A 15,535-nucleotide genomic window follows, 5' to 3' on the forward strand; every position below is an offset into this window, starting at 1 on the left:
CTGGCTGTTTAGCGGGACAGCTTTCCTACACCCAGTTTAGCGGGTGCACCGGACCTTGAATCCAACGCCTCCCCAATGGCCAGCCGTCCCCCGCCGGCGCTCATTTCCCAGAGGCTCTCCTCGTCTATCGGTGCCCCTGATTGGTGTTATCCGTTAGCCACGACGCCATGTGGGACCCCCGATACCGCTGATGTCATCGCACGGGCCTGGGGTCCTCTGATGACTCGGCTAACATGCCTAGTGTGGTGATAATAGAAGCCATTGGAAAGGCAGAGCAAATTGCATGTGCGCGGTGACTGAGTCGTATGAATCGTGGTTGCGAATTTACGTGATTCTCTCAGGTAACCTGGCTGAGAATAGGGGAGAGACGGAGGCAGTCTAGCGCAGCGAAGTCATTAATCGGGCCGAATGTCTTGGTGGGACACTGTTGGATTACCTAACTGGCTTATCTTGCAGCTGGGAAATGCCATTGGCGGACTCTCCGATAGGAGTGCGTCTTGGCTGCAGTGATGGAAAGGCTTGTCTTACTGGCCAGATAAGGTGCCGGGGCCGTATCTTTCCGATGCTGACAGTGACTGACGGACACAGTAGGGATGAGCATTCTTTGAACCAGCACTCCCCTGTCACGTGCAAGGGTACCGGAACAGGCAAGGTTTTCCAGGATGGATGCTGTGTATAGTCCGGCCATGTTATACCCTTACACTATCCCAACAACAGACTGGTCGATATTGTCTAAGGTTTCATTGACATAGTGTCTGGAAACTATCACTCTATCGGGAAGGATTAGCTATGGTCTCTGATAGAACAGCAGTGCTTATCTGTAAGTTTCCGGTCCGCGACCGTGCCTTCGACCCTCAGTTTATCAAGCCCCGACACTAGTCTGCAGGCCCATTGGTTGATACCAGCAATGAGCAGGTACTCGTATGATCAGCGACCCGGCTAGATCGGTTTGCTTGCCCGTGTTCCGTCTGAAGCGCCTCAACATTTTGCGATGTACTCCACATGGGACGGTCCGTCGTCCCTGGCCAGGAGCGGGGACGGGGAAGCTTGCTGCATGAGACTTTGGTCGGAGATCTCGTAGATGACAAATATCGATTGAGAGATATGGTTATCGATTAGAGATAGCATGAGAGGTGATTAGACGATGACAAGTGTCTTGACAGACAATAATTTGGTAACGATGAGTTGATGGCAAGATCATGGATAGAGGGATGAGGTAAGGTGGAACTGGCAGGAACTTGGTCACCTGAGACGGCGTGACTTCTACAACTCCCCAAACTTTGCACGGTCCTCAAGCTCATTACTATACGCTGGAACATGTTGTCCGACGGGAGTATTTGCGGATTGCATTTGCCCCAGTTATGCTATCATGGATGATTTGCGACCATATGAAAATAGTGCTAGGACCCGAAACGGTGTCTAGAGCAACCGCAGCCTCTTCGCAAGCAAGCAGCAAACCACGACAAATGCACACATGCACCCTATGATACCAAAGAACCATCCAAGATTCTCTACATCCTGTCCAGGCACCTCGACGTTCATACCAAACAACCCAGTGACCATATGCAAGGGCACAAAGATTGTCGCCAGGATGGTCACCTTACTCAAGACCGCATTGACATCGTAACTCAATCGGATATTGTTGACGCTGAGCTGCGCCAAGAAATTGGATTGCGACCGTCCCACAATTTCATCGAAATGGGACAGACTGGTCAACGTGGTCACCAAATGGTCTTGCACATCGCCCAGGTACACTAAAAGATCGCCATCGGGGAACATTGGATTTCTGTCCTTCGCCTGACAACGCTTGACGAAGCCATTCAAGACGTCGTATTTACCGGTCAGGCAGCGGATGAGCTGAGTGATGCTCTTGCGGAGGCTATCGAGTTGAGGAATGAGCGCTTTGACGTCGTCGACGCGGGCGATGAACACTTGATCTTCGATCGCATCGGCTTCACGTTCTGCTGCGCGCATGTACGGTTCGAAATCATCGATGATCTCGTCACTATTATTTGGCCTGTCAGTAGTCGGGAGGATTAGAACGAGAAATAGTGGGCGTACATAAGAGCGTAGCAGATCCAATCACTGGATACGAGATGCGTGTCCTGTGTCCGGCGGATTCGGTCCCGGACTCGGGCGATGTGGTGACAACCACTGGGTGAAAAGGTCACTGTGGCATTCTTGAACACCAGAATGTAGAACCCTGAGGAGCCGGGGATAGACGATGATGGCTTGAGGCTTCGAGAACTCTTGAGGTCGTCGGTTGGAAGCAAGGTTTGGAAGGAGATTAAATAGTAGTTCCGAAATGCTTCAATCTTCTCGCGAGGTTCCCTGGTCGCAATGTCCTCTGCCGTCAGAGGGTGGATGGACAATGCCTGGCAGACAGTGCTGACCTCTTCCTCGGTGGCGTCGCAGATGTCAACCCACCATGTGTCCGGCTCCAAACCTTTCGTGTCGGCAGACAAGGTAGACTGTTCGATGAGCAGGCCCTCCCAGGTGGACGAGGTGACGACCTGCTGGGTCCGACAGGAAAAGTGGGAAAACCGGTGGAGTCCCTTCGCGTCCATTCTGTGAGTCCAGACTGAGCAGCCACCTCAGGGAGGGGAAAGGAGCGACACAAAAGCAGATCTGATTCACAACGGGTATAACCACAAGAAAAACGCAAAAACCAGAAACGGGCAGAAAAGGCGTACACTCAGCCCATTCTATGGTATAGACGCTTGTTGACTGATCGAACAAGCACAACGTCAAAAATCGACACGGTTTTCATCCGTGAGCGCCTGGGCCGAAACAGGTAGAAAACGAGTGATTTATTATACAAGAGAAAGCAGGAAGAAACAGGACATCCACGTTGCGCAAAGCCAGGGGTCAACTGATATTTCACAGAATCCAGCAGCAGCCTTGTAGGGCTGAGGGAGCGGGCCCCTTTCCCCTCCTGAGGAGCCAATAGTGGAGCCCCCACGCAAGTTTTTCGGCTGCCCTGCCCAGTCACTTTTCGCGTCTGGCGCGACTTGACCCAACCAGCCCTCCTGGTTGGCCAGCCCTCGAGGACCCCGTGGACAGATTACGGATAGTCGGAAGGCAAGATTTGGTAGGATCATCGGGTTCAGGCAGCATTTTTCACGACGGGCCTTCCTGAATGGATTAGACTATTCTATCTAAAGATTCAGTGTCTTTGGCGCGGTGCAACGTTTACCCCCGCTGTTGTGGCTCGGACGAGACCCGTTGGGGATGACGATAGCAGGCTGCCACCTTGGCAATGGCGCAAGCAAATGGGATATAACCTTGACATAAGAGCCTTGGCTTGTTTTTCTCACCTCCCAGGATCATGTCTTGATCGTTTTGTTCATCATCGAAGTTTGAAAGCCATCTCGCTCAATACCACAAAAGGCCCTTTGTTCGTTGAAAGAAATAACGCCCACCACTAACTGAGATGTCGTCCACCTCCACTCTCATGTAAGCTGCAGCACGATTGCTAACTAACTTTGCTAGCGAGCTGACCAGATTCCTTACAGATCCGCAGTAGGGGTCGTGTGGAGATATGCCTGGTTTCTGGCGTTTCGTCCATTGGCCATCCTCGTGCTGACGGGTGCAACCATATCCCTTATTCGATCTGGTGTCTCACTTTGCAAGGATATTCCCTCTATGGCCTATGAGATGTAGGTATCTGCTTGACTTAAGATTGCGCTTTCAGCTAACCTTGATGCCCCAGATTCATGTGGTTCACCTCCTAATGTGATAGGAAGGGGTTGTGTTAATACCTGTATTACGTACTGGAGCGAAGGTATCTTGGCGTTGATGATTTGTCATGGTTGCATGGTTGCATTGTGTGTCTTATGAAGCGATACTTGCATTGCATATGTACATTGTATTGTTTTTCCTGCCAGCATCTCCTGTTCAAACTATGTGTCATATTCATTGGAGTTCAGTGCTTGCAAGGTAATTCAAGCTGCTGTGTGTCCAAAACAAAAGAGCTGTCATGTTGGGACTTGGAACTTTCAATCTTGGAAATATGAAAAACCCGACATTCTCTGATTACCGCGCAATTTCGAAATAGAAGTCCTGTAGACCGATTTATTGATTGTATCACGACTGACAACAATGATTTGCATCGTGTGTGCCGGTTGAGGAGAACAGGGCAGGGAGAAGGCGACCGGAATTGACCGGTAATTGGAGGGGTCACATGACGCAAGTGTATTTCCAAAAATGGGTATTCCGACAAGGTCATCTAGTACTGTTGTTGAAAGCATGGAAGATTAAGGAACCGCGTGAACAAGTCTCTAGCACATAGCACGGTTCACCGGGATTGGATTCAGCAGTCCGCCTGGGGATGACATGCCAACTATCCAACTATCAGTATAGCATAAACATTCGATGTATCTAACCTCATCACATTATCATGCGGATTAATAATTACTGCCATGCAAACCGGTCGCTGACAGCCAAAACTGGACTTGAAAGGAGCATCCAAAACCAACCAATCAGATCCGATGACTTTCGAAGCAAAGCGCCCATAATTTCGACCAATCAACAATCCCCGGAACTGAAACCGCTCAAATCACAAAACTTTGCCTGAGGCATCAGTAAACCCCGCCATCCAATCCGAGCTAATATCACCGATACCGCACCACCATCAATCCAACAATAACAGCAACACCACTACGATGGATAGCCTCAACTTCCCCACCGAAGACCGCGCCTTCTTGGAACCCCATCTCCCACCCAAAGATGGCAATCCATCATCATCATCACTCCCCTTCACCACCCTCACCTTCGCCACATCCCTCGACTCACAATTAGCTCTGGCCCCGGGCACGCGGACCGTGCTGTCCGGCCCGCAATCCAAAGCCATGACGCACTATCTACGCTCGCGCCATGACGCTATTCTTATCGGCGTAGGCACCGCCGTTGCCGATAACCCCGGCCTGAACTGTCGACTGGCAGGGGTAGGCGGATACGGCTCCGAAGGTTTGGCGGGCCAACCCCGACCAATCATCATCGACCCCTCAGCCAGATGGGAGTTTACGGCGCAGTCAAAGATCTTTGAGCTAGCGAGGAATGGGCGCGGCAGGGCTCCGTTCATCGTTACGGCTGCGGAGACGGCGCCTTCTGCGGCTCAGAAGGAGGTACTGGAGAGTCATGGGGGGAAGTTTATTGCGTTGCCGATGGGGGTGGGTTCGGATGGTGCGCATCGGATTGATTGGACTGCGTTGTTAAGGTGTCTTGTACGGGAGGGGCTAAAGAGTGTGATGATTGAGGGAGGTGGTTCAATCATCAACTCGTTGCTTGAGCCGGGATGTCAGTCGTTGGTGGATTCGGTGATTGTTACGATTGCTCCGACTTGGTTGGGCCAGGGGGGCGTGGTGGTTTCACCGAAGAGGAGGGTCGAGGGGGGTGTGATTGTTCCGGCTTCGAGGCTGACCAGCGTGAAGTGGTATCCGTTTGGGGAGGATGTAGTGCTTTGTGGGAGGATTAAGGGGTCTGAGTAGGGGTGGTTGGGTTCGTCAAAACGCAGATTTCTCCATTCAGTATAGAATAGATTGTTCAGTTATGATGCTTTAGTTTTGTTCAGACTCTGCCGTTATAGCATCTTCACTGTATTCAGTATAATATCCAGGCAGTTGAAGATATTCGTCTCCCCCAAGAAGTTTTCTCTGCTGGAAGGCCTTGAACCTCAAAGAACAGGTTTTTGGCAATCCTACGTTACGAAAGGGTGTTGTTAACGTCGATACCTAATGCCATAGTAAATGCTCATGATAGAAAAGGAAAGGAGAGCAACAAGCATGATATCTATGTAAGGTATGCGGCTCCATGACGGCACTAACGACAGGAAAGCGGGAATGCATTTCCGGGTCAAATAAATGGACCTGCCGCCGGGTCCCGCATACATTTTTGCCGTGTCGAATCTGAGAGCGCTTTTCTGACTACGCCGGGGAGAGAGCGTCTTCAAGAATATATTCTATCGGTCACAGGGCGATGCATCCATGGCGCAGATTACGGTTGAGTAATGGTCACCTTTCTTATGACTTCATATCCTTACCAATACCTCTGCGAGGGTGTCACCGGGGCTATGGTTGGTCATTTCTTTAATTAGATGCACAGTTCTATCCTCTACACAATCCATGTCAGTCGTCCCTCTGTTACAGATGTATGAGTGGTGCTGCAATGGAGACAGATACGTTCCGTACCATCAGCCGTGATCCTCTGCTTTGTGCCCAGTAATCATAGAAAATAACTTTGTGGCACAGCACATATACTTACAAGAAAAGTTTATTGGCCGGTCTATTATAGAGAAAGAGGTTATAACCGTGAATGACTACCTTTTAGGCCCCGTGTGACTGACCTACGTGGATTCTTCCTCTCAAAATCTTGCTTTCTTTTCGGAGTCTTCCACAACGCACTTTTCAGTGATGAAGTTCTTACTTCTGTGGCGTCTGGCCCAAAGAATACAGATTCTCACTTTTCCAGCATGTGACGACTGGAGTACTCCACAAAATCAACAAGCCGTTTGTAAGCTTTCGGAACACGCCAGGGAATGTTGAAAAGCACCGGTTCGCAAAACGGTTCATTAGTAGGCTGGCTGGTACAGGATCAGATTTTACATCTTACTGGATGATAAGCAGAGTATCCTCAAACCTACTAATCTCGCAGAATAATGCTATAATCGGGGATTTTCGAAGATCCCAAAAGAAATACTGACAACACAAAACCATGGTACCTTTATAAGGTGCTGTGATCCTATAGACGATTGAGCACATCTCGATATATCGCCACATGCCCATAGGCACTACGAAATCGGAAACGCAAGCATCAAATCGATTGCCACGATGTCTGACTTCTTTCTTATGGAAGATGTCTGGAATGAGATTTGCGAGTATCTCGAGACCGGAGACCTCAACAGCATTTGCTTGACATCCCGCACACTAAATCGTGTTGCCACTCGCTATCTCTATCGAAAGATTCAATGGGACTGGAATGGCAAGATGTCTCGATACCGAATTATGTCGCTGTGGACAACTCTTGTCCGAAATAAGGACACACGCAGCCGCCTGTGTGGCTTAATCCGAGAGGTGCACTTACTAGGGCGCAGTCCTCCCCAGAAGACTCGGATCAATGAGAGTCCTGGGATTCAAGAGTGCAGTTCTGACCTGACCTCTATCATTAAGAATGATAAGATGCCCTTTCATCAGGAAATCGACTATCTTCGATTTATTGCGGGCAGTGTTATTGAAAGCTCGAAGGACCGTTCAGATTGGTACAAGTCCATTGCAGCACGAAACGTCTACGCCATGGTGGCCCTCCTCCTACCTTTTCTCTATAATCTAAGGTCTCTCAAGCTCGATTACACCTTCCTTGTTAACGGCGGACTTCCTGGAGTGATAATTGAACGCCTCACTTCTGGTCAGAAAATATATTCCGCAGAGTTGCGAAATAACTTTGACCACCTCAAAGAAATCGATTACGGAACCAATGCACTACAAAACAATCTTCCACGTTTACGTGATAACACACACGTTCCGAGTTGTTTTTCATCACAAGTGATCCCAATATTTCGGTTACAAAAGATCAAGCACCTCAAAGTCTGGCTACGTAGCCATCGTGGTCTTCGGCTGTGGCGGGTTCCAGGTATTCAAACGGACTATACGGCACTCAAAACCCTTATCCTGGACCAAATTTCAATCATGGACTGCGCGCTCTTCAAGATTTTACAAAGAATGAAAAACCTTCGTACTCTTCACCTTGGTATGAACAACGAAGAGAGCAGTTCTTCGTATCATGTTATACCCTCTTACAATGATGGAGAATGCATTTTGAATGGACTGGAAGCATTATATGAGTATCTGGAGCACCTCTCAATCAGCTTCTCTAGCACACCAACAGACCTGGAGACTACCAGTGACATCGACATATGGGGTCCTTTATTCAGATCTATGATGCCTGGATTCTTTCAGGGTTTTACTCGGCTCAAAACACTCGAATTACCGGTCCAGCTGCTTAATGGATTCCAGGATATAGAAGTGTCTTGTATGAATCGAGGTTTACCAGTAACACTGGAAAGGCTTGGCCTACGATGGGACTTCCAATATGTGGGAAGGGAAGAGGGGATGACCTCCCATACAGTGCGCGTTCTCCAGGATGTATTGGCGGATTTCCTTCGGTTGTCGGACCGTCATCGGCGGGTGCCTCTATTGCAGGAGGTGTTTATCCGTCTGTTCATCAGCGATGATGAGCCTGACATAACAGTAGAGGAATGTGACGACTTGATTGAGGAATTCAACATGTATGTTGGAGTTCGCTTTGACCATATGCGACCAGGACTCTGGACGAACGGACCTTGATGGTCGATTATATGTCACTGGATGTAGGCTTTTGATATCGTCTATGGGATCAACGCCAATCAAAGCCATATATACAGCCACCGTTTTAATTCTCCCTCCCGATACTTGATATTCAAATACGTTCTCTATACCAGGGATGCTGGGCGCGTTTTATTCTCCTGATTGTCGCCAGAATGGAAGACACATATTTCATCAAAAGTACATCTTTTCACAACATTTATATACTACACAAAACAATTTCACAACATTTATATACTACACAAAACAAACAAGAATCAAGCCATCTACATACACCTACGAAACTCTCATCTTGATGCAACATTTTGTTCATGATTCATGATGCACCAATAATTCCCTCCTTTCATCAAACACTTCCAAAATGACTACACATCTATTAATTAGTGAGTAAAAGGATTGTTGAAATATGAAATCACTGATAAACATCGTAATAAGTTTGGTCCCATCAGCAAAGCTCATCGCATGATGAGACGTCCAAAGATCGACTTATTGCTGCCGACCCAGGATTATACTTTGAGCAAGGCAATTTTCATCTCCCCACTACAGTTATTCACCACCAGAATCCTTAGCAAACAATGAAATAAACTCAGAAACCCTGCAAATCACCACATCGCACATGCCTTCACCCGCAGCCTTGTATCTCGCTCAGCCAGTCAGCATAGCCACATCATACAATCCAAGCCACGCAAACACGAGACGAGGCGGAGTTATCCGCATGACTACGCCCATCAGCAGCCTCGTGCAACATAAACAAGGCTGAGGCTCTACGCACAATGTTTTATAACGAACTCTGTCCCTACTCAATTCACCGTGCTACAAGACATTTCACTTTCTACTTTATATAAAGAACTAAAGACATATATATCATTCCAGCGTTAGACAAGGCATCTTCCGACACATTAAACTCCACACTCCACATAAACAACCCCAACCATAACATAAATACCACCCACTATCTCCCCCAAATTCTTGCAGAATCAAAGGCAATGTGCTTTACCTCATACTCTGACGAACCCGCTTCCCCGTACCGTCCTCGACCCACAACCACGTCTCGACCCGGTCAGGGAACATCCTGGTCCCGAAGTTCAAGAACAACAAGGAGACGAGGCGGACGATACTATGGAGGAGGCTATGTTCCTGGCGCAGCTTGTGGCGGAGGGGGAGGTGGGACAGGCTGTGGTGGTGGTGGAGGAGGTGGAGGAGGCGGCGGAGGGGGAGGCTGCGGAGGAGGTGGAGGGGGAAGCTGAAGATGTGTCTTCATGATGTTATTCATTTTGCTTGGATAGTTGTTCTTCTGTTCCGTTGGGCTATGGGGAAGAATTGGTAATTGGCTTGAGAGGGTAGATGTTTGGCTAGATTGTTTTCAACATATTTAAGGTTAATGTGATTTGTCTGTGGTATTGATGAGAGATATAATCTATCTTTATTTCACGTCTTCTTTTAGTCTATACCAAGACATTAAATGGATGCATCATACGCTCTATAACAAAGCGACTCGGTTGAAACAATTATACACGAGTAGTAATCATTGAGTAGTCATTGTGCTTATGAGATATATGCTAGTGTATTTGGATCACAAATTTCACTGCAATGGACAAGAGCAATTTGAGCTCGCTCGGAAATCGGAATGGAAGCACACCCTGGGAGCCTCATTAGCAACCCCAACATAGTCCAAACCCCACTCACTACCTAGCAAAATTTCATTTCCAGGAGACTCTCATTATTAAAGTCAACATGAAATCTTATCCTCTTATCGAAACCACCAATAAGTACCAAAATGCATACTCACTCGGAAAGAAGCAATATCCGACAAATACCGCCGTTCCCCGCGAAATATCCGTCAACACCCCCAATAGCGCGCTTGTCAAACGCACATGATGCACGAGGAGCAATTTACCCGGACCCTGAATATATTAATTCATTCCTGGCGCATTATCAAGCTCAATGAGCAGCTTCCAATTGGACCAAAAGCGTAGATCAGACGCCCTTCCCTTGACATGTCGGAACACCTTCGGAACCAATTCCGGCGCCAACCCCACCGGCCTTGGCTTATCGATAAAAGAAATCCAGATCCTTATTCCTGCCTCCGAACTCTCCGCTGAATTTCATTCAGTTCTCCCATTCGACTTCCTCAATTCCCCCTTGGATCACGCCTGGAATTCTCATCTCTGTCCAATGGATCGCGAACAATTCCGGGAGGCCGCCCACTCGGCCATTGATGACAGTTAGTCCCTGTGCCCAATCCCTGCACCCCGCACTTCTCCAATCCCCGCCCGCATCACCACAAACACACACACACACGGAGAGAGAGACACAGCTAACCACCCCCAAAAATAACAGTAATCAACTACTTCGATGACCTCCCGAACCAGAGCGTCCTCCCCACCATCGAACCAGGCTACCTCCGCCCCTTAATCCCGACCTCACCCCCCGAGAACCCTGAACCATGGAGCTCCATCCAATCGGACATTGAAACCAAGATTAAGCCGGGCATCACGCACTGGCAGTCCCCAAACTTCATGGCCTTCTTCCCCGCAGGCGTCACCTACCCCAGTATCCTGGGTGAAATGTACAGCGCAGCCTTCACAGCCCCCGCATTCAACTGGCTCTGTTCCCCGGCGTGCACCGAACTCGAAACCATCGTAATGGACTGGCTCGCTCAGGCGCTCGCATTGCCGGAGTGTTTCCTCAGCACGTCGGAGAACCGCGGAGGAGGTGTAATCCAGGTTACGGCGAGTGACACGGTCGCAACGATGATGATTGCTGCAAGGGAAAGGCGCGTGACTGAGATTGTGGTCAGTGAGGGGTTCAAGCCTGATACGGTGGAGTATGAGGATCGGATGATGGAGTTGAGGAGTCGGTTGGTCGCGCTGGCGAGTAACCAGGCGCATAGCGGTACGGCGAAGGGAGCGTTGTTGGCGGGAACGAGGTTTAGGAGTGTCGAGGCGAGGTTGGAGGATAACTTGGAGATGACTGGGGAGAGGTTGAGGGATGTTTTGGAGGGGTTGGATCGGAATAACCTGACGCCTTATTTCATTACCTTGGGACTTGGTACGACGAATTCGTGTGCCGTTGATCGGTTCAGGGAGATTAAGGCTGTATTGGCCGAGAAGGAGCATTGGAAGAGGATTTGGGTCCATATTGATGCTGCTTATGCCGGTGCGGCGCTGGTCGCGGATGAGTGGCAGTATCTTTCCAAGGAGTTTGCCGAGGGAGTCGACAGCTTCAATATTAATATGCACAAGTGGTTGTTGGTTAACTTTGATGCTAGGTTTGTGCTTTCTCCATTCCTTTACGATGCTATAAGTTGCTAACCGGAATAGTTGCCTCTTCATTCGCAACCGCGAAGACCTCACCAACGCCCTGGACATCACCCCTGCCTACCTGCGCAATCACTACTCCGACTCCGGCAAGGTTACCGACTACCGTAACTGGAGCATGTCTCTGGGCCGTCGGTTCCGTGCCCTGAAGATCTGGTTTGTCATGCGCAGCTACGGTCTCACCGGCATGAAGGGCTATATCCGCAAGTCCATAGGACTGGGAGAGACTTTTGCTGGTCTGGTCCGCAGTCGGGCTGATCTGTTTGAGATCATCACCACTCCTGCATTCGGGTTGACTGTGTTCCGAATTAAGAGCCCCAAGTCGGGGACGACGATGGTGGAAGCTGAGAATGGCGTTCTTGTTGCGCAGCCGGATGAGGCTGCGAACGAGTTGACCAAGGAGGTGTATGAATTAGTCAACTCTCGAGGAGAGATCTTCATTACTTCGACCGTTATCTGTAAGGTTTATGCTATTCGGGTTGTGAGTACGAACCCGGCGGCCGAGGAGAAGTATGTTAGGAGGGCGTTTGAGATTTTGGTGGAGACGGCGGAGGAGGTTATTAAGCGGGGGTAGGTGTTAGATACCACTTTTGGTTGTTGTGGATATATTTGAGTTTGGCTGTAGATATGGCATTTGACATTGCATTCAGATAGTAGGCTTTGGGTTGTATGTAGAATAGCTCTCCCAGAACAATGGCCTTGGATGATTCAGCGAGTGAGATACCACGGGGCAATAGGGAAAGAAGCAAGCAAAATCAACACAACAACATCATACATAATAAATTCAAACAACTCACATCTAGCGGATACACCCATCCTAGCCCATACGACAAAGAGTGAGCTCCATCTCGTTGACACCGAGGCGAATTCGCTCGTAAAGGGGGTTGGCAGAGTTTTGGATTCACATGTCTATTATGGCGGTAACCGTGTCTGAGAGAACTGTTTTCTGGAATTCCAGATATATTCGGCAACTGAACCAATAGTATAAAGAAAGACACATTTCAATGGAGGGGAACTGCAGATGAAGTCTCAGCCAAGTAGATACGCCATATAGTTATGCGAATGGTCCGAGGGTACGACCCGGGAAAGCCAGTGCTTAGTTTCTTGGATGTAGGATTATAATGACTGTCAAATCCCCTGCCAATCCCTTTGACATAAAGAAGTACATCAAGCTAAACATTAAAATTCACTTGTGACAAAGACATTTGCTTTCCACAAAGCAGAGAAACCGCGAATGGCCGCCCACTCACGCAAGAAAGAAGTTATAATGATAAAGTCATTGTGAAAAAAGTGACAAAGCCACACTATACATGCAATGGAAGATCCCGCTGCAGACCGTACATTACATCGAATGACTACCGCTTTTGGCAAGGGAAACGACGCACCAACCACAACCTCTCAAAGACATCCGCAGATCATATAAGTACTTATCACCTCTTCAGAAACCCAGACTTGGTCACCACGTCTCATCTATCACCCCCTATTCTTTCTGGCCTTTGTAACGCACACAGCCAGAGAAGGCAAACCCCATGCCATGCACTAGCAGTACTATAGAGTAGCAAACCAACATGGATGTCTCCGAATCATGTTCCCCTGGACGAAAGATATATAAATGTACATGTACCTCTTGAACAGGGGGATGTATCAACTGCCAGCCCTAGTTCCATCACCAGTCACTGCCAGCATCACTATATAAACGTCATTTGTCAACACACGCAAAATTTGAGGAAAAAAGCCATTTGTCGATTGTCTATTCAAGATGCACCACATCGAAGAGCCAATCGCTCAGATGGAGGACTTCAACATGCTTAGTGATAGTGATATGGATATGGTTGATGGGTTGGTGCCAAATTCTGCCGCCTGTGGCTTCATTTCTACCTCCAACCCCGCTGATTTCAAGGAGAATATACCCCCTCCAGCAGAGGATGAAGGCACCATCGACGACGATGCTACCGATGTGGCTACCGATGTGGCTACCGATGTTGATCTCAACGAAGTCATGGAGGACTTGGACATCGATGATGACTATGAGGCGTCCGAGAGTGGGGATGATAGCGAGTACAGTGAGGAGGATATGGACCTTGCGGATGGTGATAGTGAGCAAGGTGTCGATAGCGACTGGGGGGATGATGAAGAACGGACAAAAGCTGAAGAAAATGAAGAAGAAGACTACGATCCCGAAAACGCGCCCATCAAGAAATCCAGTGTTGATCGCATCGAAGACACCTTCGATCATCTGTATGAAAATGACGAACGTCCATCATCTTCTCATCATAATGAGGATGATAGCATGGAAGATCTGGTCTACGAGGATACCGAAAGCGATGATTCTGGATCAGCTGAGTCTGATGATGGAGACATGGAGGACATCTCAACCGACGACCAGGATGAACCTGTCTGTTGCATCTGCTCGAATATGGATATGTCAGACGATGACGATGAGAGTGAATCTGAGGATGAATCTGGGGATGTATCTGGGGATGAATCTGGGGATGATTCTGAAGACGACGATGAAGACGACGACGACGACGACGACGACGCTTTCCCTGGATGCGACTATCTAGGATTGGCCGACTATGTGGAAGGGTGCGAGACGAAGCAGGGAATTATGCATGATCTACGCCCATCAAACCAACCGTACCCAAAAGATCCAACGGCGAAACTACATGTGTTGATTAAAATCACAACTTACTGTCCACATACCCTGATTCGCGTCCCCGTGAAGCCACTAGCTCTTTCATCCAGGGTCTTCGCCGAAATCTTCGGCTATCAAGTAACCGGCGACGCACAGCCCAACAACCAGGCTCGCTGGGACGAGGATGAGCTTGTCTGGGTGAAAGATCTGTCGTTCGATTGGCCCAATCCCGCAGCTATGCTATGGGTTCTGCGGACCCTGACCAGGGGATGGGTCGATTGGCCAGGATCTGTTGAGCTTGTGTTCCTCAAGGACATCGCTGTTATTGTGAATAGATTTGAGCTACGAGATGCCATGAAGCCCTTCTCGGCTGCCTGGCTGGAAAACACCTGTGTGAAACCGGAAAGATATGTGCCCTCACACAAAGAGCTAGTGGATTGGGTGTTGTTCATTACTTGGGTATTTCAGTCTGGATCCGGACGGGATTTCCGATATGCTACGCGTGGTGTGATTATGGATTACACGTTCAAGTCCAAGCCAAAAGACGGACTTCTGCCCAGGGATATGTATAAAGCTATTTACCAGGCTCGATCGGAGCTGTATCAGAGCTTTGCGGAAATTATCCGGGAATACTTAGGTTTCAAGCCTGAAAACGAGCAGAAGGGTCTCTGGACTCTCTGTGAGCATCAATCATTGGATCCTTGGCTATCTATCTTTACGGCCTTAGAAAACCCAAGCGCGTACAAAATGTCGCTAAATCGTATTTATCAGAAGATGAAATCGCTGGTGTTTGACAGACTTACAATTGAGCCTTTATACTGTGATTGGTGTAAGGGGGCATGGAGAACCCTAGAAGCCTGCGAAGATGAGATGCGACGGACACTGGGGATCGACTGTGATGGGAATCAGGTACAAGAGTCCGCCGAATGCGACGGTATGTGTTCGCATCGGCCGCAGTTCAGCTTCCAGGGAGTGTCCTGGCCTTGCCCAGACTGGGTGGGATGCAAGACTGATGCAAAGCCGTGAACGAGGATCGAAGGGTTTGATGCGAGTCATGTAAAGGATGAAGACAGTATAGTGTGTTCTTAGAAGGCGTCTTTCGCTGTGCCATACATGGGAATGGTCTCTGTTTAGGTTCAATCCACTCGGGGAATTTCCCCGCACTTACGCCATGACAGCATTATTAATGCAACTGTATCACATCAGCAACAACTAGTAAATAT

General features: G+C 48.7%; 6 protein-coding genes across 6 annotated transcripts; 5 read left to right on the top strand and 1 right to left on the bottom strand.

Moving 5' to 3' along the window:
- Positions 1 to 1,419: 1,419 nt before the first annotated feature.
- Positions 1,420 to 2,567, bottom strand: BO87DRAFT_401629 (magnesium transporter CorA family protein; the record flags this gene model as incomplete). Its single annotated transcript, XM_025625623.1, has 2 exons — positions 1,420 to 2,005; positions 2,062 to 2,567. The coding sequence occupies 2 exons, from the start codon at positions 2,565 to 2,567 to the stop codon at positions 1,420 to 1,422; spliced, it is 1,092 nt and encodes a 363-aa protein (XP_025474546.1).
- A 731-nt stretch (positions 2,568 to 3,298) lies between these two features.
- BO87DRAFT_197556 (uncharacterized protein) lies at positions 3,299 to 3,830 on the top strand. Its single transcript, XM_025618518.1, has 3 exons — positions 3,299 to 3,456; positions 3,516 to 3,659; positions 3,713 to 3,830. Exons 1-3 carry the CDS (start codon positions 3,434 to 3,436, stop codon positions 3,732 to 3,734), a joined length of 189 nt encoding a protein of 62 aa, XP_025474547.1. The 5' UTR covers positions 3,299 to 3,433; the 3' UTR covers positions 3,735 to 3,830.
- A 618-nt stretch (positions 3,831 to 4,448) lies between these two features.
- Positions 4,449 to 5,489, top strand: BO87DRAFT_410766 (RibD family protein; the record flags this gene model as incomplete). The annotated part of the gene is made up of 1 exon (XM_025626369.1): positions 4,449 to 5,489. The coding sequence occupies exon 1, from the start codon at positions 4,665 to 4,667 to the stop codon at positions 5,487 to 5,489; it is 825 nt and encodes a 274-aa protein (XP_025474548.1). The 5' UTR covers positions 4,449 to 4,664.
- A 1,338-nt stretch (positions 5,490 to 6,827) lies between these two features.
- On the top strand, positions 6,828 to 9,620 carry BO87DRAFT_463285 (uncharacterized protein; the record flags this gene model as incomplete). The annotated part of the gene is made up of 2 exons (XM_025629226.1): positions 6,828 to 8,281; positions 9,341 to 9,620. 2 exons carry the CDS (start codon positions 6,828 to 6,830, stop codon positions 9,618 to 9,620), a joined length of 1,734 nt encoding a protein of 577 aa, XP_025474549.1.
- An 844-nt stretch (positions 9,621 to 10,464) lies between these two features.
- Positions 10,465 to 12,498, top strand: BO87DRAFT_369664 (putative aromatic-L-amino-acid decarboxylase). The gene is made up of 3 exons (XM_025621993.1): positions 10,465 to 10,581; positions 10,698 to 11,628; positions 11,681 to 12,498. Exons 1-3 carry the CDS (start codon positions 10,533 to 10,535, stop codon positions 12,249 to 12,251), a joined length of 1,551 nt encoding a protein of 516 aa, XP_025474550.1. The 5' UTR covers positions 10,465 to 10,532; the 3' UTR covers positions 12,252 to 12,498.
- A 938-nt stretch (positions 12,499 to 13,436) lies between these two features.
- On the top strand, positions 13,437 to 15,417 carry BO87DRAFT_369665 (uncharacterized protein; the record flags this gene model as incomplete). Its single annotated transcript, XM_025621994.1, has 1 exon — positions 13,437 to 15,417. The coding sequence occupies one exon, from the start codon at positions 13,437 to 13,439 to the stop codon at positions 15,336 to 15,338; it is 1,902 nt and encodes a 633-aa protein (XP_025474551.1). The 3' UTR covers positions 15,339 to 15,417.
- Between the last annotated feature and the right edge of the window lie 118 nt (positions 15,418 to 15,535).

The sequence above is a fragment of the Aspergillus neoniger genome (assembly GCF_003184625.1).
Source record: "Aspergillus neoniger CBS 115656 unplaced genomic scaffold BO87scaffold_54, whole genome shotgun sequence".
NCBI classification, from domain to species: domain Eukaryota; kingdom Fungi; phylum Ascomycota; class Eurotiomycetes; order Eurotiales; family Aspergillaceae; genus Aspergillus; species Aspergillus neoniger.